Source organism: Dreissena polymorpha, chromosome 6 (assembly GCF_020536995.1).
Source record: "Dreissena polymorpha isolate Duluth1 chromosome 6, UMN_Dpol_1.0, whole genome shotgun sequence".
Classification (NCBI taxonomy): Eukaryota; Metazoa; Mollusca; class Bivalvia; order Myida; family Dreissenidae; genus Dreissena; species Dreissena polymorpha.
The window spans coordinates 37,044,759-37,072,485 of record NC_068360.1 but is presented as its reverse complement, the minus strand read 5'-3'; the positions used below and the strand labels follow the sequence as shown (position 1 = coordinate 37,072,485).

Genomic DNA, 27,727 nt, shown 5'->3' with positions numbered 1-27,727 from the left:
GCCTTGATAGTTAAGAAGTAAAGTGGATCGAAACACAAAATTTAACCATATATTCAAAGTTACTAGGTCAAAAAAGGTGCACAATTCCGTAAAAATGACAACCAGAGTTATGCAACTTGTCCTTTTACTGTACCCTTATGATAGTTTGCGAGTGTTCCAAGCATGAAAGCAATATCTATGATACTTTAGGCGTAAAGTTGACCAAAACACAAAACTTAACCAAATTTTCAATTTTCTAAGTATAAAGGGCCCATAATTCCGTCCATATGCCAGTCAGAGTTACATAACTTTGCCTGCACAGTCCCCTTATGATATTTAATAAGTGTTGCAAGTATGAAAGCAATAGCTTTGATACTGTAGGAATAAAGTGGACCTAAACACAAAACTTAACCAAATTTTCAATTTTGTAAGTATAAAAAGGGCCCATAATTCTGTCAAAATGCCAGTCAGAGTTACATTAATTTGCCTGCACAGTCCCCTTATGATAGTTAGTAAGTGTTGCAAGTATGAAAGCAATAGCTTTGATACTTACGGAATAAAATGGACCTAAACACAAAACTTAACCAAAATTTTCAATTTTCTAAGTATAAAAAGGGCACATAATTCTGTAAAAATGCACGCTAGAGTTATCTAACTTTGCCTGCCCAGTCCCCTCATGATAGTTAGTGAGTGTACCAAGTTTGAATGCAATAGCATTGATACTTTCTGAGAAAAGTGGACCTAAACGCAAAACTTAACCAAAATTTTTAATTTTCTAAGTATAAAAAGGGCACATAATTCTGTCAAATTGCACGCCAGAGTTATCTAACTTTGCCTGCCCAGTCCTCTCATGATAGTAAGTAAGTGTACCAAGTTTGAATGCAATAGCATTGATACTTTCTGAGAAAAGTGGACCTAAACGCAAAACTTAACCGGACGCCAACGCCGACGCCAAGGTGATGACAATAGCTCATAATTTTTTTTCAAAAAATAGATGAGCTAAAAATAGTTTCTTTTGACTTGTTTTAGTGACATAACTGCTGTTTAAATCATTCAGAATAAATCAGCTGTTAGGCTTTATGCGACCATATCTATGTAGTTTTGGTCGGGAATTAATCTGACAAGTTAATGTTTTGCATTAGCATTTCTATTTTTGTCTAAAATGATAAAAAACAGAGTCTTATCCTTGACCTCATAATTATTTGAAGAAAAAATATCAACACAAAAAAAGGCAATAGATTTATAAGCAAATCATTTTCGTATTAATTTTTTGTGACAGATCAACACTATAGGTGTTGAGCTTCATTCATACAACTTTAAGATTCGACAAACTTTAATGCTAACATCTATTGCGTTTGATCGATTCAGCGTGAAATTACCTTCAAACCGCTTCAAATGCATCCCGCTTCAAGCTGTACATCGCGATAGTTTAATTCGCATCAGGTAGTCTTAATTCAAATTCAAATTATTTAATACCCTCAGCTATAACACCATATATGTGATCCATTTTAAGAGCATTTCAATCATATCTCTTAGTGAATGGTGCGGATGTTTCATCATTCATGTAATGGTATTCAGGGTGGTTAATTGATTTCAAAGGCTTCACTGTCATAACCTTACCAAGACTTTAGTCTGCAGGTTTATTCAGTACTTTATATGGTCAACAAAGAGACCATGTTTAAATAAATATAAATATTTCAAATATCTTTCTTAATGCTTAAAACTCTTAACTTATGATTAAATTACACTTCATGAGTGTAGACCTAAATACTCTTTTGGTCTGGCAGTCAACATACTATGAACACTTTTTTGATGGCATGACATTTCATGACATTCAATAAATAATTTCCAGGAAAAAGGGATCATTTTTGTATCAATAAATTGACCATTTTCAAACATCATTTTACAACACCTGTTTATATCTAAGCTTTGATGCACGTGCGTCCGTGTGTTAGCCTACACAGGCTAATCTGTGACCGATGATAATTCCAGCATAAACTGGATTTTCACTAAGAAGAGACTTCCTTTCGTCCAAAAATACCATTTAAGTGGAATGTGTCATCCCTGATTAGCCCAGCTTTCCCACACCTAGGCTCAACTACTTGGTTGTCCTTCCAGGAAACCAGAGACCAGCTGACTAGGGCATTGCACCCTGAACCTCCCCATAAAAAATCAGCCACCACATTCACTGCAACTCACCATGGCAGTTGTAGCCTTTAATTACTACAGAGATTTCTTAATTGTTATACTCCAACCAAGTCTTCAAATGTCAAAGTATAATCTTTTTCAAGGACATGTATGGGAAAGTAATTTTTTAATATGCTGTACCAGTATCAATTATAAAATTGAAGGCATGCATGATAGGAATTTAATTAAGCCTGAAGATCTACCATAAGCTGTTCCAAACCACAATTTTCAACAAAGGAATATGACTCATATATGATAAATAGGATATGGTTATTTTCATGTATTTGACTTGACTCTGATTTTGATGCATGCAGTTTTAAGTTTGTTTTATGGAAGAACCAGTGCTTGGTATATGTAAATTCCACATTGGTAACAAGACACATTAATGTTTGAATATATTTCTCAGCTTAATCTTGTAGGTGAACAATTCTAAACAGGGGGGGGGGGGGGGAAATCACATGACAAACAAGATTGTGACGTCCATGCAGAAATTTTCTTAGCAGGTCATAGAATTACAGCTCCTGCTAAGAAAATTTGCTGAGAGTAAAGTCAATATAAAGAGCGAATGCGAAATAAACACTAGTAACTTTCTTGCTGATATGGCTGGAAAGTGAGTGGCTTTTAAACAATTAATACAAGTAATAAAGGGTATAAAAACGGCAAAATATACGTGTCTCTGCATGGATGTTGCCATCTTGTTTGTCACGTGATTATCCCCACTGTTAAAGCTGATAGGCTTTTCAAACATGTAACTATAACAAACATTCATGGGGCCTTCATTTGCCATTGTTGATGCATATCAGAGCACAGTGTCAATGAATGTCAATGGATGCAAATGTTGTGCAAATTATATTGTTTTAGCAGTGTGGGAAACAAGTAAACTTTGGTGTGTGTTCCTGGGAAACTAATTAAAAAGGAAATCACAAAATGATAAGTTGAAGTATGTGTTTGAAGGGCCAGGTTTAATGCATGTGCGTAAAGTGTCGTCCCATATTAGCCTGTGCAGTCAGACACTTCACGCCTTTATGGTTTTTTTTTCGTTTACAGAAAGTCTCTTCTTATCAAAAATCTATATTAGGTGGAAAGTGAAGTCCCTGATTAGCCTTTGCGGACTGCACAGGCTAATCTGGGACGACACTTTGCACACATGCATTAAACCCCATTTTCACAGAGCGTGACTCAATTTAATGTTTCTGGCCACGTTAAAATAAGAAACCAAGCCGAAAATATGACTCTTAACCCATTAAATGCCTAGCCTCTAGAAAAAAGGCATTGGCAAACAGAAAATCCAGTTTAAGCGGAAAGTGTTGTCCCTGAATAGCCTGTGCAGACTCCGCAGGCTAATCTAGGAAAACCAGGGCTCGCGCAAGAGGGCGACATGAGCGACTTTGTCGCTTTCTTACGCAAAATGTCGCCTAAAACTAAAGAAATTGTAGATAAAAAGCGACATCCAGTCTCCCTCTTACTGGAATTTGTTTACATCCGGTTTCCTCGATGTCAAGGTCTGATTCAATTTTCAATACACAATCAAAATGTCGCACCCTGGAGCTTGTCGCAATTAAGCGACAGGTAATTTAAACCCCGCATCCGATTCTCCCAACTTCCGAACTTATCCAATCGGCGATCGATATTCATCAAGTCAGCGTTCAAGTCACATTGTAGCTTGCCAATCAACATTGAGTTCGCTCACACATAATTTTTGGTAATTCATGCGCAGACGCTGTATAAAGTTAGTTGGAAATACACAGTTGATATTGTCGTCTGCCAACACGGCCGATGGCAAGCGTCATATTTAAAGATAAAAAAATAAAATCGAGCGTAACAATAAATAAATTATTTCTAAGCTGATCACTTTACACCTTTCTACTGACTATCGATCTGAATTAACAAAAGGATGATAATTAAATTATTAGATCTATGTCGATGATGTTACACCTTTCTGCCGATTATCGTTTGATAAAAAGATAATTACATTAAGTTGTTTTTTAGCGACAAACTATGCTATTGTAAAGCAATATGTCAATTAAATTGTATATTAATTACGTATTTGCTAGGCTACTGGTTTTCTTTTATGCAGTCAAAAGATATGCACATTTTATTTCATTTACAAAACGCGTACAATTTTTCGGACGGTCGTTTTCGGATACATTATTTTTCGTCCATTATAATTTATTTTAGAAGTTGACATGGGGTGATACGGACGGTGTGGTTTATAATATTTCGAATTGTATTCATCAGATATTGAAATTGGAGAGACTATAAAAATAACAAATAATAGTTAACAAAGCATATGTTAAATGTCATATTTCAAACATAAATATTTATCTGGTCTGAGCTTATGTTGGCTACTGCTTCATATACATTTTATCTTCGAATTACTTTAGTCTTTATAATATCATATATATATATATGTATATATATATACATCAAAATGGATTGAATATTGAGCTAGTAAACTTATAGTTATTAGTTATGTATACTACAGTGGTATACTGCAATAATGTGATACACATGTATATATGTGTGTTGTAACCCCCTACACGCAAACCCTTGTACGTGTCCGAGTCTCTCCACTTCTCCCTAAAGTCTCCTCACTTCTCCCTAAATCAGTGTCCAGGGAGAAGTCACTTCTCCCTAAAATTTGAGCCCAGCGTGAGCCCTGGAAAACACTACACAAATGCATGAAGCCTCATTTTTCACCCACGGAATCTCACATACTTTGGTAATTATTTGAATTAAAACATTACAGGTGTTTGCAATTAGTTCAGACACTGTTTACAAACCCAGACAGTCATGATAAAATGCCAGAGTGTCTTCTTCCTCAAACAAACGCCATTATCTTGTCTGGGTACTTGCATAATATCTCTGACACTCATTTGGTCAGTAATTTATTCAAAGCCAAAATGCAGAGAATTCTATGCATTTTAGAGGCCATTTCTTAAAACAAAAAAGTGCATTGCATTGAAAACTATTTTTCTAAATAAAGGCAAACAATATTTCTTTTTTTTTAACCAACAACACGAAACAAGGGGCCCTGAAAGCTACATCATTATCACCTGAATTTAAATTATTAAGAAATAGCCAACAGTGCTGGATCAAGTTCCATAAAGACCTGATAAGAAATTAGAGTGTCAAAAGAAGTAAAAATGGACATCGGAAAATTGCTTATTTGTACAACACAGACACTCAAAATTGTTATTTTATGGCATCCCTAAAAGTATAAAATCACAATCATACAGTCCTTGTAGGCAACTTAAGGAGACATGAGACAGTTACATGAGGTCAGCACTAAAACAAAGTAAACCAAAAGTTAATAAACTTTCACCTCTAAACTGACAAGGTATCGGTCATCAACAGGTTAACCAAACAATGTGGAAACAAATGATGCTGTTTACATTTTTGCTTTAAATGGCACACATTTTAACAGATTAACTAGCAGTTAGCAAATAAGCTAACCAAATGTTCAGGCCAAGCACTGATGGAATGGTTAGATGCCACATTGAAAGGACAACTGGGCTTAATGCATGTGTGTAAAGGTGGATTTTCTGCTTTTTCAGCTTTTCCGCCTAAACTGGATTTTCATTTAGAACACACTTTCTTGAAACAAAAATTCCATTTAAGTGGACCACGTATGTACTGTGACAAAGAAAACTACAATGCATGTCTGTGCAAACAACTGTAAACAGTTAATTAACCCTTTCCCACTCGGAAGCAAAGACAAAATTGCTATGTGACAGTGCAAACAGCCAACCAGAACAGCCTGCGAGTAACTCGCAGTCTGTTCAGGTTTTATGCTGTTTGATGCTCATCAGTATCTAAGGGTTTAAGATGAAGCCTTTCATATAAAGCTTGAATCTAGTAAGAAAGGCTTATAATTAAAATTAAATGTCTAAGGGACTACAAATGTGTAAAAAATACGTATCTAGGAGGTAAAGAGATAAATGCACACAATTATTAGATAATCCACTTAGCTAATTTTGACTCCCAACCAGGATGCTAAAATCTAAGAGGATGTAGATGCTGAGGCAGCCTCACAGGAAACCTGGCATGGCATGTGCCGCCTAGCAGTAGGCACACTCAATACATGTACCATTTTGCCATCCCTATTGAAAGTTCAACCATTAACACTTCATTTGTTGTGTGAACATTTTCGCCCATTAATCTTCATGTTCAAATAGAGAACATCTGCTAACATGTTCTGACAGTGAGGACTGTTTGGTCTATTATTTAAGTCATAACCCAGCCTGCATGTTCCAGGTTTTTTACCCTGTGTGTTGATGGACACAGACAGACCGTCAGGGATGTTTTGCATAGTTCTGAGGTAAAACAATTTAGCTGGCACATGCAAGGTTACAGTTTTTGTACAATATACAGATACTGAACCTGCCAGTAATGTTTAACCCTTTGCATGCTGGGAAATGTGTCGTCTGCTAAAATGTTGCCTGCTGAATTTCTAAAATTAGCATTTTCTTCAATTTTTTTTCAAAGAATACTATCAGAATATCATGATGAGACGCCATGTTCTGTGGCGTCTCATCTGGATCTAAACTGTGTGCAAAGGCCTTCAAAATTCAGTTCCAGCACTGAAAGAATTAAACCCCATCCCTATATTGCTTAACCCTTTACCACTTAGATACCTATTTTGAGGCATTTTGTAGTCTCTTAGAAACTTACATTTTATTAAAGACCTTTCTTACTATATTCAAGTTGTTAAGGCTTCATCTCCAAACTTTAGATAGTGATGAGCAGCAAATGCCGGACAGCATAAAACCTGAACAGACTGCGAGTTACTCGCAGACTGTCCTGGTTTTAAGCTGTTTGCATATAATAGCCATTTTCACTTTGCCACTGAGTGGGAAAGGGTTAATAATTGATTGCCATCCATCACAATACATTACCATGCCAGCATAGAAAATCACAAACAAATTATGCATGCTCTTTTGAATAAAACAAATAAATGAATGCTATTTTGTTTCAATATGATTGACTTGTGTGGGATTGTCTCTTTAGGATTATGAAATTCATTCCAGATTTACAAAAGAGGGGGAGTTCATAAACTCTTTCCACTTCTTTATGTTTACATGTTATGTGTATGTTAATTTAACAAGTGCAAAAGAGTCGTGTTTAATTGCAGTGTTGTTGTTTTTCCTAATCTTTTACAGGCTGTGCTTAGATTTTTGAAAAAAAGCGTGATAGACCATGACATTGGGAAAAAGAGATGTGTTTGTCAGAAACACAATGCCCGTGTGTGTGTTTGAGATTTATTTACAGGTCGTCCAGCATCTTCGCGACTACAGATGTATCGACCTGCCCCTGTGACCCTTCAGGGGAAGAAAATTAGGTCATATTATACATCAGAGCACGATGGCCAATGAGACCTTAATGTGTCTACATGCTTTGTGTTTTTTTTGTTTTTTTTATTGATTATGTAGTGGTTTGCCTTTTATCGAAATGGTTTTTGCAGTATTCCTATTATCTCTAGGTTAGCATTATCCTTATTGGCATTAATGTTTATTCCTTATAGAGAAACACAATGCCCTCTATTGCGCCGCTTTAAAATACAATTTCAATATATCATTTGACAGGTTTAGAAATTATCTCCCTTTTAAAGCTAATTATATTACTTCCCTTGATTTGTATTTTACTTTTGACCTTGAAGGATGACCTTGAAGGATGACCTTGACCTTTCACCACTCAAAATGTGCAGCTTCATGAGATACACATACATGCATGCCAAATATCAAGTTGCTATCTTCAATATTGCAAAAGTTATGTCCAATGTTAAAGTTTTTGGACGGACGGACGGACGGACGGACGCACAGACGACAGACTGACAGACGGACAGTTCAACTGCTATATGCCACCCTACCGGGGGCATGAAACATTAATATGATTATAAATAACAGTTAACCAATTGTTTATAAGTGCATACTTAACTGCATTGTTTAATGTATATTATAGTGTGCTACCACATTATATTGCTGTATAAGTAACACAATAAACCATTGATAATGAATGTATTGGTAAAATTTGGCATTTTTTGCAGGACATTTTGCTCAGATTTTTGCACTTTGTGAACAGTCTGTAAGAGCCTGCAATTTTGGGTAAAAAAATCCCTGAATTGAGAGGTTCCCTGTCCATAATACATGAGAGAAAGCGGTTTTCATAGACTGTAACTATGTGTGTGTTGTAACCAGATATTTATGCTGATGTAACTTTCATAATGCCTACTTGCAGGATTTTAAATACAAATCAGATTCCATCTTGACACCCTGTGCCAAAAAAGTCCTTGGAGAGATATAAGTTTCACAGGAAAATAAGATTAGACCCATAAAATATTGTTCAAATAGCACACTAAACTGTCTAGAAATGTTCAGACTTCTTGCACAACTGTAACAAATACATCTGCAGAAAGGAGCAAGCTGCTGTACTGATTGATAATTTCTAAAGTTTCAACTGAAAAACCATTGATCAGACAACTCCCCCTGCCCAATGTGTGTCATCAATAATGTTGAGAAGTGTCAGGAAACAACACAATGACAGTAGTAAAACAAAAATGCAAACTGAACCAGTGTGTTTTTCCATTCAAATTCGGGACAGCAATTTTTCCCATTTCAAAGGGACTTAGCCCCATTTCCCAAAATGGTGTTAAAAAACTTTGTGAACAGAAATTGACATGTATTTTGCCCTCTTCTGATTTATTGTTCATTGTTAAAAGGGTCCGACTAAGGCCTTGCTCTTTAAAAAGGGGGTTTAATGCATTGCGTTAAGTGTAGTCCCACTGATTAGCCTTATTTGCAGTCCACACAGGCTAATCAGGGACAACACTTTCCGCTTTGATACCTTATTTGCAGTCCACACAGGCTAATCAGGGACAACACTTTCTGCTTTGATAATATTTTTCTTTTAAGGAAAGTCTCTTCTTAGTAAAAATCCAGTTTAGGCAGAAAGTGTCGTCCCTGATAAGCCTGTGGGGATTGCACATGCCAATCTGGGAAGACACTTTAAGCACATGCATTCAACCCTTTTTTTCACAGAGCACGGCTCATATACAAGTGGGTTTCCTTACATTGGTGCTTTTAAGTGATGTCAGATAATCAATGTATGTCTGTCTCATCAATCAGTGATTCATTGATGGAGCCAGGCCTGTTTGTAACAGACCATGCACACACATCCTCCAATCACATTCAATTTACATCCCACCATACAAAATGGAAATGCATCAGTTAAACTTGTAGTGTTTTTTTCAGTACTGTTTTTTAGATAATCATGTTAAACTCTTCCTACCAAACCCAAACTGGGATAGCTTGCATTAATCATATTAATCATTTTGTCTAGGAAGGGTGGGATCTTGTGTAAGCCAATTTTTGCAAGAATTCAAAGTTAAATCATTGAGTGGTAATATTGTTACAATTGCAAATTGCCTTTTTCATACACTATCGGCCTTTGATTGGAAAAAACTAAAATAACATTGCCCTGAATATGCCATATAATAATGTAATGTTCTTATAATGTTACCTTACGAAAACTTAAATGTTTGATCAAATCATTAACAAATTTAAAAAAATATATTTGTTTACAATTTCCATTGACAGTAAATTTATTTGCATTAAACATTAAAGCTTCTTTTACGTTTACAAACTTAAATGATACAATTGGACTGAACAATTTTTCCCAACAAAATCTCCAATGTTTTTGTTATCAGCCATTCCTGTAAACACAGTATATCTTTCACAATCACGCTAGGTGCCAGGAATGTAGCTTTTATTCACTGATTCTGCCAATCAAAGTATAATCTGTAATCATTTTGAGGAAACTTATGTGCCATTATGTGCTGCAGATTGAGAAAAAAGAAAACCTAACATCTAAATATTGAAAAACATGCATGTTTTATGCAATTAGGAATTATAAAATATTTAATGTATACTTTATAAAGCTTTCTGATGATTTATTGTGTTCAATCACAACTAATTGAATGATTAGGTTGATAATTCAGTGATAATATTTTAAAGAGATGATGAAGAGTTGACAACTTATGCTCACAACTCTAAATTGTGTTTGACAATGCTCAACACTTGATAGTATCGATCTTATGCTCAACACTTGATAGTATCTTCTTATGCTCAACCCTTGATTGTTTCTTCTTATGCTCAACCCTTGATTGTTTCTTCTTATGCTCAACCCTTGATTGTTTCTTCTTATGCTCAACCCTTGATTGTTTCTTCTTATGCTCAACCCTTGATTGTTTCTTCTTATGCTCAATTGATCAACCCTTGATTGTTTCTTTTTATGCTCAACTCTTGATTGTCTCTTCTTATGCTCAACTCTTGATTGTTTCTTCTTATGCTCAACCCTTGATTGTCTCTTTTTATGCTCAACTCTTGATTGTTTCTTTTTATGCTCAACTCTTGATTGTCTCTTCTTATGCTCAACTCTTGATTGTTTCTTCTTATGCTCAACCCTTGATTGTTTCTTCTTATGCTCAACTCTTGATTGTCTCTTCTTATGCTCAACCCTTGATTGTCTCTTCTTATGCTCAACTCTTGATTGTCTCTTCTTATGCTCAACCCTTGATTGTTTCTTCTTATGCTCAACTCTTGATTGTCTCTTCTTATGCTCAACTCTTGATTGTTTCTTCTTATGCTCAACCCTTGATTGTTTCTTCTTATGCTCAACCCTTGATTGTCTCTTCTTATGCTCAACCCTTGATTGTTTCTTCTTATGCTCAACTCTTGATTGTCTCTTCTTATGCTCAACTCTTGATTGTTTCTTCTTATGCTCAACCCTTGATTGTCTCTTCTTATGCTCAACTCTTGATTGTCTCTTCTTATGCTCAACTCTTGATTGTCTCTTCTTATGCTCAACTCTTGATTGTCTCTTCTTATGCTCAACCCTTGATTGTCTCTTCTTATGCTCAACTCTTGATTGTCTCTTCTTATGCTCAACTCTTGATTGTCTCTTCTTATGCTCAAACCTTGAGTGTCTCTTCTTATCCTCAACCAGGGTTGTCATTATGATTGTAAACAAAGGATCATTTTGGAATAGCAACCGATTTGGCCGTGGGTCATGGGGGCCACATAGTAGGTCCAGGTCAAGGCCCTGGTAGGAGGTTCAGGGGGGCAAAATACTGCTATTCTAAGAGCATAAAAAGTTCAAATGAGGTCTAAAAAGAATAGAAAATTTTAAGATTTTCACATTTTTAGTATACTGCACAATGTAAAAACATATTATATTGATAGATCTTTGCATGTTCCGATTCTATCCATTACCCGATAATCCAGTATTATTATAATATCTTTTTTTTTCAAAACCAAATTACGGCCAATATTGACGATGAATGTCGTCCGCCATTTAACGCAAGTGCATATACGAATTGAATTGTGGGATTGGGGAAATCCCATTGAACATGCATGAATCACGTGACGCGATTTGAGCGCATTGAGAACTGTTTATATTTAGTAATTACGACAAATCAACGACTCGATTTCAACTGTTACATGTACCTCCTTTCAGAAAAGTTTGCGAAAGTGAAAGTGAATATCTGAGAATAAAAACGCGTCTTTTTTTAATTTTACAGAGTAGATCTACTTTTCATACCGGATCGTGATATAACTTGTCAGGTCATTTATGCATGTAGACCTATATGTATGCATAGTTTAGCAACCCTTGATTGTTTATTCTTATGCTCAACCCTTGATTGTTTATTCTTATGCTCAACCCTTGATTGTTTATTCTTATGCTCAACCCTTGATTGTTTATTCTTATGCTCAACCCTTGATTGTTTATTCTTATGCTCAACCCTTGATTGTTTATTCTTATGCTCAACCCTTGATTGTTAATTTCTTATGCTCAACCATTGATTGTTTCTTCTTACGCTAAACCCTTGATTGTTTCTGCTTATGCTTAACCTTTAAAAGTTTCTGATTATGTTGACAACCATAGGTTGCCGTGGTGTAATGAATATATGATGACTGACTAGCGACCAGGAAGTCACCGATTCCATCCCCACTGTTGGTCAGCTAAATTCTTTAGATCTCTCCAAAAGTCACCAACTACTGGTTCTACAGTAGGCCCAGGAAATGGACTCGAGCGTTTCAAATAAGTAGTAAGTACTTTAAATACAATCAAGTTAAAAAATAACTAGGTTTAAACTAGACTATTCTGACAACCTTTGATTTTCTGCTAATGCTCAACCCTAGGTTGTTTCTGTTAATAAGCAACCCTTGATTGTTTCTGCTAATTCTTAACCCTTGGATGTTTCTGTTAATAAGCAACCCTTGATTGTTTCTGCTAATTCTTAACCCTTGGATGTTTCTGTTAATATGCAACCCTTGATTGTTTCTGCTAATTCTTAACCCTTGGATGTTTCTGTTAATATGCAACCCTTGATTGTGTCTGCTTATTCTTAATCCTTGGTTGTTGCTGTGAATACACGACCCTTGATTGTTTCTGCTAATTCTTATCCCTTGGTTGTTTCTGTTAATATGCGTAACCCTTGATTGTTTCTGATAATTCTTAACCCTTTGTTGTTTCTGTGAATACACAACTCTTGATTGTTTCTGCTAATTCTCAACCCTTGGTTGTTCTTGTAAATGCTCAATCCTTAATTGTTACTGCTAATGTTCACCCCTTGATTGTTTCTGATGATGCTTAACTCATGAGTTTCTCTTGCTTAACATTTATAAGATAACACTTTATTAAGTGTAGTTGAAATCTTCTTAAATTTTCAGATACAATCTTAGTTTTGGCGATCAACACTGGAAATGATAAGTGAAAAAATGACGCAAGTGTTATGGAAATCACTTGTTTGGCTCTTTGGTTAATTTAACACCTTTTTTACTATCGTTAAACCTGAATAAACAAAAACTTCAATTTAAATCTTACTTCAAAGCCTCAGTAAACACTAATATTTAGAAAATCTGCTAAGAAATCAGCCTGGCTTGGCAATAGAATTTGAATCGCATGCCAGAAAAATTTTCAACACACAAGTGGTAAACACAAATCTATCCATAGAATTCTTAGCAATCCGAATCATAAAAGTACGGACTGGAAACTACTATCTGATGCACTAAAACACCTGGTCTATGGTTAAAGATTGTTACCTATTTATTTCATTTCACATCTTTGCCCATCAGTATTGACGTCATGGTCTACCTATGGGGTGTGTGTCTGCATGAAATTACTTCTTGTATGTGTGTACCTTAATGTTAATATTTTAGTGTAAATTATTAAATTCTAGGGACAAAAACAGACGTGTTCAACATAATCTACCCCACAATACATAGACTGCGGATCTAATTGTCCATATTGCCTACCCCACAATACATAGACTGCGGATCTAATTGTCCATATTGCCTACCCCACAATACATAAACTGCGGATCTAATTGTCCATATTGCCTACCCCACAATACATAGACTGTGGATCTAATTGTCCATATTGCCTACCCCACAATACATAGACTGCGGATCTAATTGTCCATATTGCCTACCCCACAATACATAGACTGTGGATCTAATTGTCCATATTGCCTACCCCACAATACATAGACTGTGGATCTAATTGTCCATATTGCCTACCCCACAATACATAGACTGTGGATCTAATTGTCCATATTGCCTACCCCACAATACATAGACTGTGGATCTAATTGTCCATATTGCCTACCCCACAGTACATAGACTGTGGATCTAATTGTCCATATTGCCTACCCCACAATACATAGACTGTGGATCTAATTGTCCATATTGCCTACCCCACAATACATAGACTGTGGATCTAATTGTCCATATTGCCTACACCACAATACATAGACTGCGGATCTAATTGTCCATATTGCCTACCCCACAATACATAGACTGTGGATCTAATTGTCCATATTGCCTACCCCACAATACATAGACTGTGGATCTAATTGTCCATATTGCCAACTTTGTCCAAGATTAATAAATGAATAAGAGAGATGTTCAACATTAATTTAATCCTTTCCCAATAAAAAGTTAACCCTTTGCATGCTGGGAAATTTGTCTTCTGCTAAAATGTCGTCTGCTGAATTTCTAAAATAAGCATTTTCTATGATTTTTTTTCAAAGAATACTATCAGAATAGCAAACAGTTTGGATCCTGATGAGACGCCACGTTCTGTGGCGTCTCATCTGGATCCAAACTGTTTGCAAAGGCCTTCAAAATCCGGTTCCAGCACTCAAAGGGTTAAGTAAAAATGGCTTTTTCAACCAGAATAAAACCAGTACAGCCTGCGAGTTACTCGCAGTCTGTTCAGGTTTAATGCTGTTTGCTGCTCATCAGTAACTAAGCATTGGAAAGAAAGTTTTTAGAACTTTAATTTAGTAAACAAGAGGCCAAGATTGCCCTAGTTTGCTCACCTTTTTGAACTCAACCAACATATCATTAAGACAAACATTTTGACAAAGTTACATGAAGATTGGGCATGAAATGTAACCTCTACAGTGTTTACAAGGAAAACAGCCGAGCTAATAATAAAAGTGACATTGACTTACCATCAAATTTTTTAGTTCTGGATACAAAAGTATTTTTTATCAATTTGAAGGTGTTGTCAACGACTGACTCGAACTCCTTGCCACTGAGAGACATGAGCTTGTTCTCCATGTCTGGTGTACAACATGTGGACTCCTGCGTGCACACCTGCAGATTGTTCCCTGAAAACAGAGACAGAGGCATGCTGGGATATCTGCAGATTGTTCCCTGAAAACAGAGACAGAGGCATGCTGGGATATCTGCAGATTGTTCCCTGAAAACAGACAGAGGCATGCTGGGATATCTTTAATTTTTAGAGTATACTACTGAAATCAGATAATGCATAAGGCCTATCAGTTGAGTCAAGTCAAATTGAGCCTCCATCTGGGACTACTGGGCTTTACCCATGTGTATTGTGTTGTCCCAGATTTGCCTGGCTTTACCCATGTGTGTTGTGTTGTCCCAGATTTGCCTGGCTTTACCCATGTGTATTGTGTCGTACCAGATTTGCCTGGCTTTACCCATGTGTATTGTGTTGTCCCAGATTTGCCTGGCTTTACCCATGTGTGTTGTGTTGTCCCAGATTTGCCTGGCTTTACCCATGTGTGTTGTGTTGTCCTGGGCTTTACCCATGTGTATTGTGTTGTCCTAGATTTGCCTGGCTTTACCCATGTGTGTTGTGTTGTCCTAGATTTGCCTGGCTTTACCCATGTGTGTTGTGTTGTCCTGGGCTTTACCCATGTGTGTTGTGTTGTCCCAGATTTGCCTGGCTTTACCCATGTGTATTGTGTTGTCCCAGATTTGCCTGGCTTTACCCATGTGTGTTGTGTTGTCCTGGGCTTTACCCATGTGTGTTGTGTTGTCCTGGGCTTTACCCATGTGTGTTGTGTTGTCCTGGGCTTTACCCATGTGTGTTGTGTTGTCCTGGGCTTTACCCATGTGTGTTGTGTTGTCCTGGGCTTTACCCATGTGTGTTGTGTTGTCCCAGATTTGCCTGGCTTTACCCATGTGTATTGTGTCCTCCCAGATTTGCCTGGCTTTACCCATGTGTGTTGTGTTGTCCCAGATTGTCCTGGGCTTTACCCATGTGTGTTGTGTTGTCCTGGGCTTTACCCATGTGTGTTGTGTTGTCCCAGATTTGCCTGGCTTTACCCATGTGTATTGTGTCGTACCAGATTTGCCTAAGCAGCCCCGGCGATTTGTTTTTTCCCAATTGGCAAAAGTAGCTATAACAATATATAACACATGACAAACATCTTAAAAGTAAACCAAACAAACATGAATAACATATACATGTACTCCATGCATACAGTAGCCAATACATTAAAATGGAGATAAGAAGACCAATTTGTTTTGTGTCCAGCTTTGCAATATATGCCACCATCAATGTCTTGTTGAAGCGGAAATGAAAAAGTCAAAACTGTCACTGAGGCTGCGACAGACAACTGGGAAAATTATGATGGTTCAATGTCCCGAAAATGTGATACAGGTGTTCCCAGCAGGCATACAGATAGTCATCAGTAATGTACTTTAACAGTTTGCATGCTGGGAAATTTGTCGTCTGCTAAAATGTCGTCTGCTGAATTTCTAAAATGAGCATTTTCTTCGGAGTTTTTTAAAAGAATACTATCAGAATAGCAAACAGTTTGGATCCTGATGAGACGCCACGTTCTGTGGCGTCTCATCTGGATCCAAATTGTTTGCAAAGGCCTTCAAAATTCGCACTGAAAGAGTTAATGTACTTAAAGTGGTCTTGCCGTAAGACTAAAATAGAAAACATTTAACAAATACCGCACAAATACATTAATAATAGTTGATGACTGAGCTTACATCATGACAGCTGTTAGATTTGTATGTATGATTAACCACTATACAATAACTGATTGTTTTATTTATTTTAACTCCACTGTACTTCAGAGTATGATAGTATAACCATGCTCAAATAAATTATGTTTCTACCAGACCATAATTATATGGACCATCCATTAGATTTGACCCATCGGATAATCCTGCATCAAGAAAGACACCCTAAGCCAGGATTATCATAGATTATTTTAAGTGTCTATAGGTCATTTTCACGAACATTGCATGCAGACCATCCAGGTTCATAACATTTGGAACAGTTTAAAATGAGGAAAAAATTAAGTTAGAACCTTTCATAACTGAATACCTTCCCCCTACAAGTAGTCAATATTTAGTTAGAATAACTTCCATCCACATCATTATTAAATGTCCAATAACTGATTCAATCAATATTATTAAATACCCAATACTAAATCTAGATCATCATTTGCTTTGGAATTATAGCCTTTTACATGATCATTTAAAGCTAAAAAAGAGACTGGCCACATTATGCTATGACAAATGTAAAACAATAGTCATAAAACAATATTTAGTTGACCTTTAAAAGTTGACTTTATGTTTCAAATATCACTATGAATTTCCTAAACCAACAATGAAGAAAAGTAATTCCATCTATCTGTCAACCTGAGTTAATGTTTGTTCAAATCTAGTCCAATCTTCCACACCACATCAAGGGTCAAATGTGGCCTAAATAAATATTGCTTGCATTACATCGGTCACTCAATAGCAACACTGACCTCTGGTCACAGTCAATTACCCACACTGCATCCTCCATGTCAAGATTGCAAACCAAAGCAAGGAATGCAAAGAAACCCCATCTAATGACTTACAATATCCCATTGGAGACCCCTATTCACCTACTGGGTGTCCATATCAAATAAATTATCCTGGAAGACAAGTAGGCGAAAACAAATCTCACTTTTATTAAAATCATCACCCCATGATGTCCTGACATGCCCAGGTACTTGAATCCATAATGACCATATTTTACAGTGTACCTTTACCCTTTCCCACTCAGAAGCAACATGAAAATGGCTATGTGCAAACAGCACAAAACCAGAACAGCCTGCGAGAAAATTGCAGTCTGTTCAGGTTTTATGCTGTTTGCTGCTCATCAATATCTAAGGGCTGAAAATGAAGCCTTTAAAATTTGAATCTAGTAAGAATGGTCTTTAATTAAATCTAATTTTCTGAGGGACTACAAAGGTGTGAAAATACGTATCTAAGGGGCAAAGGGTTAACCCTTTCAGTGCGGAAACCGAATTGTGAAGGCCTTTGCAAACAGTATTCTGATAATATTCTTTGAAAAAAAATCGAAGAAAATGCTTATTTTAGAAATTAAGCAGACAACATTTTAGCAGACGACAAATTTCCCAGCATGCAAAGGGTTAAAGAATTTATGAGAAGCACTCTGGAAAAATGGGGCTTAAAGCAGTTTGCACAGGCTGATCAGGGACAACACTTTCCACCTCGACTAGATTCTTGTTTAGAAGAGACTATACCTTTAGAGGAGCTATTCCATAAAAGCAGAAAGTGTGGTCACTGATACCCTGGTAATGTTTATACAGGCACTCTTTCATTTCTGCACTGACTCTTATCACAAAATTGATCAGTCTGTCTTGCCAAAGCAATCACAACAGGAAAGAAACCGGAAAATAGTTACATTCCATTGCCAAATAATATTTTGTATCTTTGTAAACAACAAGAATACCATGTAATACAATATTTTCCTTCTTACCAATAGTCATTGTCAGTCATAGGCTAACATTAACTATAATTTCAGCTGACACACTGTTTATCTAACCCATGAATCACCTCACTTCATTCAAATACCTTGAAATTAAATCTGATCAACTATATTATTTTTCAATTACAGTCTAACCCAACACAACACAACTTTATAAATCAAAGTTCCTTACATTAAAAACAGATTTTATTCATACAAGTAAAGGAAATCTACAATGCACCAACAGCTTCTATACTCTAGGGTACTGTATCTTTAGCACAAGTCAGGTTTAAATCATTTAACAGACTACAGGCCTTTTCCTGGCATATCTACCGTCTGTTAAACGGACCCATTAACTGACTGATTCCCAAAGCAAAATGATAAAAAAGATCCAAATTCCAACAAAATTTTCCAATGTCCCCCCAAAAATATATATATAAATTCTGAAAGAAGTGTCTAATGGTATTACATCTCAATTGTATTCCAAGTACATCTGTAACAAGGGCTGTTTGTAAAACATGCATGCCTCCCATATTGGCTGTCAGTTGTAGTGGCAGCCAATGTGTGAATACGTTTTTTGTCACTGTGACCTTGACCTTTGACCTAGTGACCTGAAAAGCAATTAGGGGTCATCTGCCGGTCATGATCAATGTACCTATGCAGTTTCATGATCCTAGGCGAAAGCGTTCTTGAGTTATCATGCTGAAACCATTTTACTGTTTCAAGTCACTGTGACCTTTGACCTAGTGACCTGAAAATCAATTGGGGTCATTTTCCAGTCATGATCAAATGTACCTATGAAGTTTCTTGATCCTAGGCGTAAGCTTACTTGACTTATCATCCGGAAACCATTTTTTTGTTGAGTCACTGTGACCTTGACCTTTGACCTAGTGACCTGAAAATCAATTGGGGTCATCTGCCAGTCATGATCAATGTACCTATGAAGTTTCATGCTCCTAGGCGTACGCATTCTGGAGTATCATCCCGAAAACATTTTACTGTTGAGTCACTGTGACCTTGACCTTTGACCTAGTGACCTGAAAATCAATAGGAAGTTTCATGATCCTAGGCTTTATCATTCTTGAATTATAATCCGGAAACCATTTTACTATTTCGAGTCGCTGTGACCTTGACCTTTGACCTATTGACCTGAAAATCAATAGAGGTCATCTGCCAGTCATGATCAATGTACCTAGGAAGTTTCATGATCCTAGGCCTAAGCATTCTTGAGTTATCATCTGGAAACCATTTTACTATTTCGAGTCACTGTGGACCTTGGCCTTTGACCTAGTGACCTGAAAATCAATAGGGGTCATCTGCCAGCCATGATCAATGTACCTATGAAGTTTCATGATCCTAGGCGCAAGCATTCTTGAGTTATCATCCGGAAACCATTTTAATATTTTGAGTCACTGTGACCTTGACCTTTGACCTAGTGACCTGAAAATCAATAGGGGTCATCTGCCAGTCATGATCAATGTACCTATGAAGTTTCATGATCCTAGGCTTAAGCGTTATTGAGTTATCATCCGGAAACCATCTGGTGGACGGACCGACCGACCGACAGACCGACCGACCGACATTTGCAAAACAATATACCCCCTCTTCTATGAAGAGGGGCATAAATATATCAATATAATTTACATTATTATTCTCTTCGAATTATTAAAAAGAGTTTGTATATAGCATTAGTTTTTCCCAAATCAGTGGACTTTTCACCCCAACAAATTTGAAATCCCAAAAATGCATTTTTTCCCAAAATGGCCAGGAAAAGGCCTGGACCATGCCATGTAAAAACATAACATTAGCATAATAATTATATTACAGAAAATGATACATTAATGTATAGATTTTGTTTGATACCACAAATTAAAACACCCTGACACTCTGATTCTGATGTTATTTTTTCACATTTAATCTCATTAGCATACTGTCTATCCACTAAAACTGATAGCATGGTAAGATTTAAGAGCCAAAGCATGGTATCTACTGAGCATCTATAAATCAGATACAACGCTAACACACTAACCATTGGCTTTTAAATGCTAATCATATGCAAAATAGGCAAGGTGCTGCTGAAATAATTAATCGGCACAAATTCCTTGCATTCTTAGATCAAAGGTGTGCAAAAATACTGATGTGACATAATTCTATTCAGTGGAATTCAAATTTGTTCATCTTTTGCAAATATATCTTGACAAAAAATAGTCTCATCAGTACTGAAAAGTTAACTCATTCAGAATAAGATCAATAAGGTTAAACAAACAATAAAGAAAAGCGTAACATGTTTATGGCTTGGAAATTGTTTTACTATGTGCATTTGGCAACATTGACAATTGTGAAGTCTTTCATATTTGTTAAAGTACCTAAGCCTTACTGTTTGATCTTAAATAATATGTTAAATTTTGTATCATTCAACAACATTACGTTCATGAAAATACTCTGGTAATAGTCCATTAGTGTATGTATCTCCTGATTTCAATCACGTTCGATAACGTTACAGTGAACCCTTTGCATGCTGGGAAATTTGTCGTCTGCTAAAATGTTGTCTGCTGAATTTAGCGTTTTCTTCTTTTTTTTTCAAAAGAATACTATCAGAATAGCAAAGGCCTTTAAAATCCTGTTCCAGCACTGAAAGAGTTAAATTCAATTTCATATCAATCTTCAAAATTGGTTAATTTGTTTCAAATGAAACATCAAAGGATAACATGAATGTGCTAAGTCTATACAATTTATAGCATTATTGCATTAACAAATATCACCAACATAAACCTCCACCAATTATATCATAATCAAAACAGTTTATCCATAAATCAAAATGAAGCAATTCATAAAAATATTGACAAAGATCAGACAGTCATAAAACTGGCAATAAAGATAATAATATTAAACCACAATGACATGTATTACATGGGCCATTATAGGTTAGCAGGGTTATACCCTGGGCAACAAACCTTTCATAGAAACAGATGTTTAAATGTATCTAGTATTGTTTTTTTTCACTGTTTTGGGAATGGGGCCAGGTCCCTTTCAATAGGGAAAACTGTGTTGTGTTCACTAAAATTTGAAAATTAAGTGTTGTTGTTTTTTGGCTAACAAATGCTTAAATATTGAAAAACAAGAGATGTGTTTGTCAGAAACACAATGCCCCCCTACTGCGCCTTTGATTTTTTTTTTTATCCCTTTAAAAAATATCACTTGTAAAAATTATCTGTTCCTGCCAAATGATAAATAGAAATTATCTCCCTTTAAAGCTTGTTACTTCCCTTGGATATGTTTTTTTATACCTTTGACCTCGAAGGATGACCTTGACCTTTCACCACTCAAAATGTGCAGCTCCATGAGATACGCATGCAAGCCAAATATCAACTTGTAAATTATCTTCAATATTGCAAAAGTTATGGCCAAATTGTTAAAAGTTTTCGGACGGACGCACAGACGGACAGTTAAACTGCTATATGCCACCCTATCGGGGGCATAATAAAAGTGATTATAATATTACATTACTAAGGTTAACATTATGGAGCTTGATGGGAGATGAAATAAATGTAATGAGACTTATTTTTAATTTTATTTATTTTCGAAACCTTCCATTGGGAATTTTTAGGTCCCATTTGGGAAAAACAAACTGTTTTCCATGTGGAATATGTCATTCTACATGCACTGGTATCTTTTTCAACAATTATGACTTCACATTAGACATCTAGCCTAACACTTCATTGAGTGAACTGGTTTGCATATAAGTTTTCCCAATGAATCTTGGCGCAATTTTATCTTAAATGTGGAGGTTATTATTACCACTCTTCCTCAATACAGTTCAAGTATGGAATGCAATTTTCTTTTCACACAAGGATCATAAAGACTCTATTGGACAACGATAAAATGTTAACAGTCTCGCATAATCACCACTTAATCACGTTCAAACCTAAAATATATTACAAGCAGGCCACCAGTGAATGCCATTCCTCCGTTTCCATTCATATTTCAACACAAACAGAATCGGATAGAGGTCATAATGGACTCTGTTAAAAAACTTTCATTTAACCCTTTGCATGCTGGGAAATTTGTCGTCTGCTAAAATGTTGTCTGCTGAATTTCTAAAATTTGCATTTTCTTCAAAAAAAATTTCAAAGAATTCTATGAGAATAGCAAACATTTTGTGGCGTCTCATCTGGATCCAAACTGTTTGCAAAGGCCTTCAAAATTTGGTTCCAGTGCTGAAAGAGTTAAAAGGCAACATAATCACATTGAGGGGAAACATTTCTGGGTCCATTGACATAAACTTTCATATCAAAAAGATTCTTAAAGAAAAGGTTCTGTTCCTTTTATTGTTCCTTTTATTGAAAGTAGGGGCCTTGAAAGTAGGGGCCTTGAAAGTAGGGGCCTTGAAAGTAGGGGCCTTGAAAGTAGGGGCCTGCACTATTAAAAGTGTCATCCCTCGGAAAAAATAAAATAGTTTAAATCATAGGGTTCAATGTCTAAAAACTTCTTTACCCCCAATGTTCATTACCCTGCTGTTAAATTATGTTTTCTCATAAAACCTTTTTCTCCAAAATAAGAACAATCGGTACCATCTGTTTAATGTGGATAAAGGACTGTCATATTTCTGACCTATTTCTATGCAATATTGTGTAATTTTAAAAACTGTTTAAATAACCTGGTACATTATTATTGAACATATATATCTTTTTCACATACAGATTCGTCTCTATACAAGAATCATTTAAATTAAGATTGAAATGAAATTGGTTAAATTCATACAAAACTTTAAAAACTTCCCTTTTAACCCATTTATGCCTAGTGGACTCATCGTTATAAATTGGATCAATTTATTTCCAAGATTAGGGATGTCTAGTATTTTTATTTCTATATTTAGAATATTTCGAACAGAAATTCCTTTAAGCAAACAGCGCAGACCCTGATGATACGCCACATCATGCAGCGTCTCATCTGGGTCTACGCTGTTTGCCAAGGCCTTTTTTCTAAACCCTAGGCATAAATGGGTTAAATATAAGCTACGAAGCTTTAATTAAGCTTAAGTTAATTTGTAGACCACCTCTTGAGTGCTGTGACTCAGTGTCAAGTGACCTGAATAGACACTACAGTGACCTTGTCAAGATTACTGGAACTTATCTTCATTCAAATTTGAAGATAAATTTATTGAGTGTTAAAATACACAAAAGTCATCAATGGTTTTTGCCAATCGTTTTTCTAAAGGTCTTTTTTGTTGCAGTCTATATAGGTTGTTACAGTTTGATATTGTCTGCACTTCAATAGATCTGATCTTATATTTGACAAAGCACACGTCTGAAATTTGCAAAAACATGACAAGGAATCAGCGCTCTCGCATATAAGTTAGGCAAAAATCCCGTTTAATAGAAAAGTGTTTTTCTCGTTGCATGTGCAAATTCTGAGACAACACTTCATGTAGATGCATTAACCAAGTTTCAGTGCGGGAACCGAATTTTGAAGGCCTTTACAAACAGTTTGGATCCAGATGAGACGCCACAGTACGTGGCGTCTCATCAGGATCCAAAATGTTTGTTATTCTGATATTCTTTGAAAAAAATCGAAGAAAATGCTAATTTTAGAAATTCAGCAGACGACATTTTAGCAGACAACAAATTTCCCAGCATGCAAAGGGTTAAGTCTTATTTTGCCAAAGCAAGGCTCACTTGCACTAATTAATACATAAAAAGTCATGTTTCTTTCACACAAAAATGTCAAAGTTGTGTGTATGGAATATTGATAATTCCTTAACAATGGTTCAGTTCAATGACCGAACTTCTAAGTTGGATCATAAATTCTTCCCAATTGCTACACCTACAAAGGTTAATCAGCACCAAGTTTTTGTGAAGTAGATAAACCAGACTGTGTTACTGATTTACTGCCATTTAATTGTGGGTGGGGTATAAATTCTCAAGAGAGCAAAAAGAAGATGAATTTCTAGTCGGTGTAATGGATTAATGAATAAGGGTACTGTTTTTGCTGTTTGGCATGTAAAAGGGAATTCATCCATGATGATAAAAGAAGATTGACAAGTATATATCAGATTGATTATTTTATTTTTGTACACAGAGGAACTTGAAACTTGAGTAAGTACATGTAAATTGCTGCAGTTGAAATGAAAATTAAAAATAATAATCTTGCAAAGCTCTTTGATCGTGTTTTATGGCATTATGAAAGAATCATTTGATACTTGATACTTCATCTTATTTATTTAAGTTTTTTCTTAATAAATGTTTCTGGATTTAATTTTTCCAATAATACATATAAAATGATTGTTCAAGTTGGTTCAAGTTGGTTACATTGCGAAAGAATACTTTCATGTATTAAACTGGATTTTTGCTAAGAAGAGACTTTCTTTAAACGAAATACATCATAACAGCGTAAAGTGTCGTCCATGATTATGTAGACTGCACATGCATTTAACCCCTTTTTCACAGAGCACAGCCCATTTACATGTAACTGATTACTTTAAATATAAAATGTCAGCTAAAAATGAAGACTTGCGTTGCAAAAACTTGCCTGTAAGTGTACAGATACTCGGGGACGGAAGGGGCGTAGTGCACGATTATGTGTTCTAAATGAGGAGTTGATGTATTTCTGTGCCAACTCTGCAGTTTGAATTATGCAGTGTGCAATTGTTTAAGACCATGAAAACTGCAATCAAGTCAGCTCGGATCTCCTCTTGGTAGGCCTGTTTCTTGCAGACAAGCAACAGTGAGGTACAGGATTCATAAAACAGTAGGTGAAAACATGCTTTATGCCAGTTATTCACATCATACATGCAAGTCAGTTTATGTTGTTATTATGTTGGTTGTTGTCAGGCATCAGGTAATTAACGGAAGCCCTGCATTATATGCAAGGCCTTACCAAGGTCTGTTATGATAGAGAGTCTAGAGTTGTTTACTTGAGATCACGAGCTTGCATACAAGTTTGGCTTAAACCAATCATGACCATTAGTAAATGACTTAGTGGCCATTTGTTGTGCATGAACTGTTCATGAAGTGTTCACTAAAGTTGTGCAGGGGTTATTACCCACTATACAGAAGAAGTCTAAAATTGTCTGACATAATCATCACACCACCTGACCCTGCCCTCAATTATTCTGGACTTCCTCAGTGTCATCAGTAACCTTTATCTGCACTTCATGCAGCATACACAACAAGAAAGGCTATATCATAATAGACCCATTGGTGCAAAAAGGTACCAAGTGCCTTCTTATTTCAGTGTCACGTGGTACCTTTTTGCACCAACGGGGCGAATTATTTTATTATTTATACTTCATAACCACAATCACAACAGGTTTTGAGGTTGAATGCAAATTCTGTACTTCAATTATAACAAGGAACATGTAAGAGTCCAAGTTGTTTAGTAGTAATTTTAGCGTGGCACTAAATTCATTTCACTTCTAAATTTTCAACATTAATATTTCAATTGATGGAAACTTATACATTGTATTAATTATCCATGCTAGCTTTGTTGATTGTAAATGCAAGATGAAATGCAAGAAACTTACTGTATTGTTATTGAGATGAATGAGTGCTTTGAAATATCATAATCTAAGATGTCGCGCACAGGTACTATGCATTGGAGCTTTTCAATCACCAAAACAAAGGGCCACCTTGTGAAGTATTTAACTAGTGTATGTATCAACATTAAGTACAATAACACAACAATGCTACTTTTTATTTTTCCAAGCTAGTAATTAATGTGAACAGTAATCACTAATATATGGTTTACTAAAAATCAATGAGAGTGTAAAATAGCTCAGAATCTGATATCTCTGTAGTACTCTGTAGTGTGGGGGATAAACCTGAGAATTCTTTCAATCCTGCACACAGCCACACAGCCATGCGCCAGATACACTACATGCTCCACAGATCAACTTCATGTCTTGATCAGGTTGCATTTGAAATGATTGAGTAAAAAGCTTAGGCCCAAGATCTATGACAGGAGGGGGAGGAGGGGGGGGGGGGGGGAGGGGGTGGCAGACAGCCTCCATATGCCAGGGGATTGAAGCCTCACCAGCTGTTCACCCAGGCAGCTGAATTCTACACACTACACTCTAAATCTGGAATGGAGGTGTTTGTGAATAGAAATTAGCAGAGCTCTGACAAAATGGGTCTTACTGCTTGTGAGAAAGAGTTGTCCCACTGATTTACTTGTGCAGTTTACATTGGCTAATCAGGGACAACACTTTCCACCTTATCCTGTTTTGCAATCAGAAGAGACTTTCTTTAAATAAACCGTATACCATAAGAGCCGAAAATTTCATCTGTGATAACCTTGTGAAGACTGCACAGGCTAATCTGGGACAATACTTAATATATTTAACCCTGTTTTCCCAGAGTGAGTCTCAAATGAATTACATCCTCCAAGATTCACATTTGGAAAACAGTTACTGACGTATTATAATTTGTATCTTTTTGTTTTTATTGCTAAAAAAATATATTGTATCAGTTGGTCTTGAAGTTTTTTGAGATTTTTAGGAGTATTTGTATCATGTATGATTCACAATAACTAGCATGTATCATGTATGATTCACAATAACTAGCATGTATCATGTATGATTCACAATAACTAGCATGCCTTCATGTATGATTCACAATAACTAGCATGTATCATGTATGATTCACAATAACTAGCACGTATCATGTATGATTCACAATAACTAGCATGTATCATGTATGATTCACAATAACTAGCATGTATCATGTATGATTCACAATAACTAGCATGTATCATGTATGATTCACAATAACTAGCATGTATCATGTATGATTCACAATAACTAGCATGTATCATGTATGATTCACAATAACTAGCATGTATCATGTATGATTCACAATAACTAGCATGTATCATGTATGATTCACAATAACTAGCATGCCTTCATGTATGATTCACAATAACTAGCATGCCTTCATGTATGATTCACAATAACTAGAATGCCTAATTTTATCACAGTTCAAACCCCATCTTGGTTGAACAATCTTGAACTATTGTGTCTGTTTAGCATGTTTAGCTTCTTTATATCAAACACACACACATTCTAAGTGCGCATTATGACTGACTGCACACACATCTGTCTGTAACTGGTCCAAATAATTCTTTGATCCCGTCTTTGAAGTGATGGATAAAGCTTCATGGATTATAATGGCCAACAGATTCCAAAACACATGCAATTATGCAAGGTCTAACTGGGTCTGTTATGATGGGTGGCCAGTGAGTTTTTTAAGATACCTTAAGGAGGTAAGGTGGTCTTTTCTTCATATCTCAGTGTTAAATTTGGTACATCTGGTCAACAAACATACTTGTAACAAATACAACTCATGTAAAAAGTGAAATGTCCTTGTTTGAGGGAAGTGTGGATTGCAATTTAAGGCGGAAAGAAAATTTTGGTCCTGATTGAAGTAAAACATTGATCAAAACCTTCGCTTTCATCACTGTGAATTGTATCAAACATCACAGC

The 27,727-nt window shown here is 36.0% G+C and overlaps 1 protein-coding gene across 1 annotated transcript in view; it reads right to left on the bottom strand.

Moving 5' to 3' along the window:
• The window catches only part of LOC127833663 (glypican-6-like), a 102,599-nt gene that overhangs the window by 44,681 nt on the left and 30,191 nt on the right, over positions 1–27,727 (bottom strand). Inside the window, exon 2 of the mRNA XM_052359063.1 lies at positions 14,684–14,842. Within this exon, the coding sequence (XP_052215023.1) occupies positions 14,684–14,842 (159 nt within the window). The remainder of the gene's footprint in view (positions 1–14,683; positions 14,843–27,727) is intronic.